Source organism: Etheostoma spectabile, chromosome 22 (assembly GCF_008692095.1).
Source record: "Etheostoma spectabile isolate EspeVRDwgs_2016 chromosome 22, UIUC_Espe_1.0, whole genome shotgun sequence".
NCBI classification, from domain to species: Eukaryota; Metazoa; Chordata; class Actinopteri; order Perciformes; family Percidae; genus Etheostoma; species Etheostoma spectabile.
Window position 1 is genome coordinate 9,556,495 of NC_045754.1, and position 2,365 is coordinate 9,558,859.

The 2,365-nt window shown below is 47.5% G+C and overlaps 1 protein-coding gene across 1 annotated transcript; it reads right to left on the reverse strand.

Annotated features, from left to right (window-relative positions):
• Nucleotides 1–260: 260 nt before the first annotated feature.
• sox17 (SRY-box transcription factor 17) lies at nucleotides 261–2,161 on the reverse strand. Its single transcript, XM_032504257.1, has 2 exons — nucleotides 1,864–2,161; nucleotides 261–1,501 (listed from the first exon to the last, which is right to left on the reverse strand). The coding sequence occupies exons 1-2, from the start codon at nucleotides 2,159–2,161 to the stop codon at nucleotides 597–599; spliced, it is 1,203 nt and encodes a 400-aa protein (XP_032360148.1). The 3' UTR covers nucleotides 261–596.
• Nucleotides 2,162–2,365: the final 204 nt, after the last annotated feature.

A 2,365-nucleotide genomic window follows, 5' to 3' on the forward strand; every position in this document is an offset into this window, starting at 1 on the left:
CAGAGAGTGAATGAATGGCAATAATGTGATGAGCGGAAACACACCTGAAAAGTGAATGTGTTCTCTAAATATATTCCTTTTTTTCATTATACAATCAGTGGAGTCTGCTTTTAGGTGATTTTGATTTAGAAAGTAAAACATACAACAAAATAAATCAATGTGAAAGAAAGCTTCATTCTGTGTTTTCTGAAATGTAAAAGACAGTGAAACAATAAATACAAGAGAGGACGAGTCTATTTGCAAAATTTATTACTCAAAAGTGCAAAAAGTATAAAAAACCCACCTTCAGTGTATTTACAAACATTAAAGTAGTCACTTTAAGATATTTATTATCACAAAATGAATTCATATCCCTGCAAGAGAGGAAGAAAAGAGTTAAAAACCAGTGTTTGAAATACTCTGTGGCTTTTTCTTAGACAGATACAGTACAACAGTCGTTGACAGAGCTGCACTTTTAAAAAAAGAATCTCATGGGCCTAGTAGTGTATAAGCTAGTAGTGAAAAATAAAATAAAAAAATAAAAACATTTTTGTTCAAATATAGCTACAGAGATTTGAGGTCAGATCATGTGCCCTTGAAGCAGGAATGGCAGGAGGTTAGGAGTTGTTGTAGCTACAGTAATACACAGCTGTGCTGGCGTCTGACAGCACAGATGATATGAGGCTTTCAGGTCCTTGCATGCCAGTCTCATGTGGCCCGTACGGCAAGCCTGTCATGTCCGCACGAGCTGAAGAGGAGCTCAAATACTGCTCAAACTCGCTGCGGTCCACCTCGGCCAGCAGCTCGGAGTGGTGCATCTGCTCCACGCTGTCTGTTGAGTGAGGGTGGGAGTCAGGAGGGGGGGAGAGGTGTCCTGCCCCACCGGGATGCCGTTTGGGGTGGCTGTGACTGCAGTGCTGGGTGTAATACATGGCGAGAGGGTTAGGGCATCCCATGTAGGAAGGGGGAAGGGTGGCGGGCTGGGGGGGCTGCTCTGAAGCTGAGGCAGGGTGTCGGTGCAGGATGTGGTTGCTGTGGTGGTTGGAGAGGGAGTCCTGGGGCTGGTACTCTGCCGCCTGGGAGTGGTAAGCGTATGCAGGCATCATGTGGCAGTCCTCTTGTGAAGGTTGAGGGAAGAACGTGAGTTCTGACTCTACAGCGTCCAGAGGAGAGGTGTCAGGCGTAGGGAGGCTGTAGGTTTCATAAGAAGGGCCCCCAAGAGCCTGAGCATCTCGGTAGTGGCTAAGCGGCTGGGAAGGAAGCTGGAAGCCATGCTCGTGGTAGCCAAGACCCAAACTCTCCACACACAGTCTGCCATCCCCGGGCATCGACGAGCCCTGGTGATCGGACACGCCGTGGACTAGAAAGCCGGAGTCCAGCCTCTTAATCCTCTTCACCTGCTTCCGCCGCCGCGGCCGGTACTTGTAGTTGGGGTGATCCTGCATGTGCTGAACCCGCAGCCGCTCGGCCTCCTCCACAAAGGGCTGCTTTTCTGTGACAGGAAGGGCTTTCCATGATTTTCCTGCAGGTCAAGAGGAGAGTGGACATCAATGATATGTCAGCATTACTGTAAGAAGACTGGTGATGCACACAAAAATAGCTTGTTGCCATTTGAGGGGGCAGGGACAGGTTTTTGAGGTTGCATGTGCTTAACTCAGACACAGTAACTTTTAAAAATCACCTGCTAAACAATCACAGCGCTGATTGAGAAATAACCATTCATTGTTGTTTGAGTAGAATAAAAATAAAATGTGACATATATGACATATTGATCTAAAGTAAGAACCTGAATAAGAGAAACAAAAAGGAGTAATAATCTCTCTATAATAACCTGTACAGACGTGGCATATATAGACTGATTGAATAAAATATAACATGACTTACCTAACATTTTGCTAAGCTCCGCGTTGTGCAGGTCTGGGTTTTGCTGCGCCAGTCTCTTGCGCTCATCCTTCGCCCAGACCATAAACGCGTTCATGGGCCGTCGGATCCGCGGTTCGGTCTTGCCGCGATTCTGACTGCCGGAGCTGGAGGCGCACGGCTCGTTTTTTACTTTGGTGTCCCCGAGAGGACTAATAGGGTCGACCCACTGGCAGCGTCCCATTCCAGGCATCATGACTGACATCGTACACCTTGCCTGGGTCTGATCGTCGCTGGCGTAACCCGCATCGGGACTACTCATCTCTGTCCAGCTGGGAGGTTTTGGAGAGCCACCGGGCAGCAACGCACTACTACTGAATACAGCCTACAGACAGATTCAAAAACTTGACAAGGTTTCTGAGTTTTAAAGCTGGAAAAGAATTAGTCACATACATAAATCACTTCTAGAAGACGCATGGACTCATCTGTGCCGACTACTCAGCGCTGGATGTGAAGGCTGGTGCGC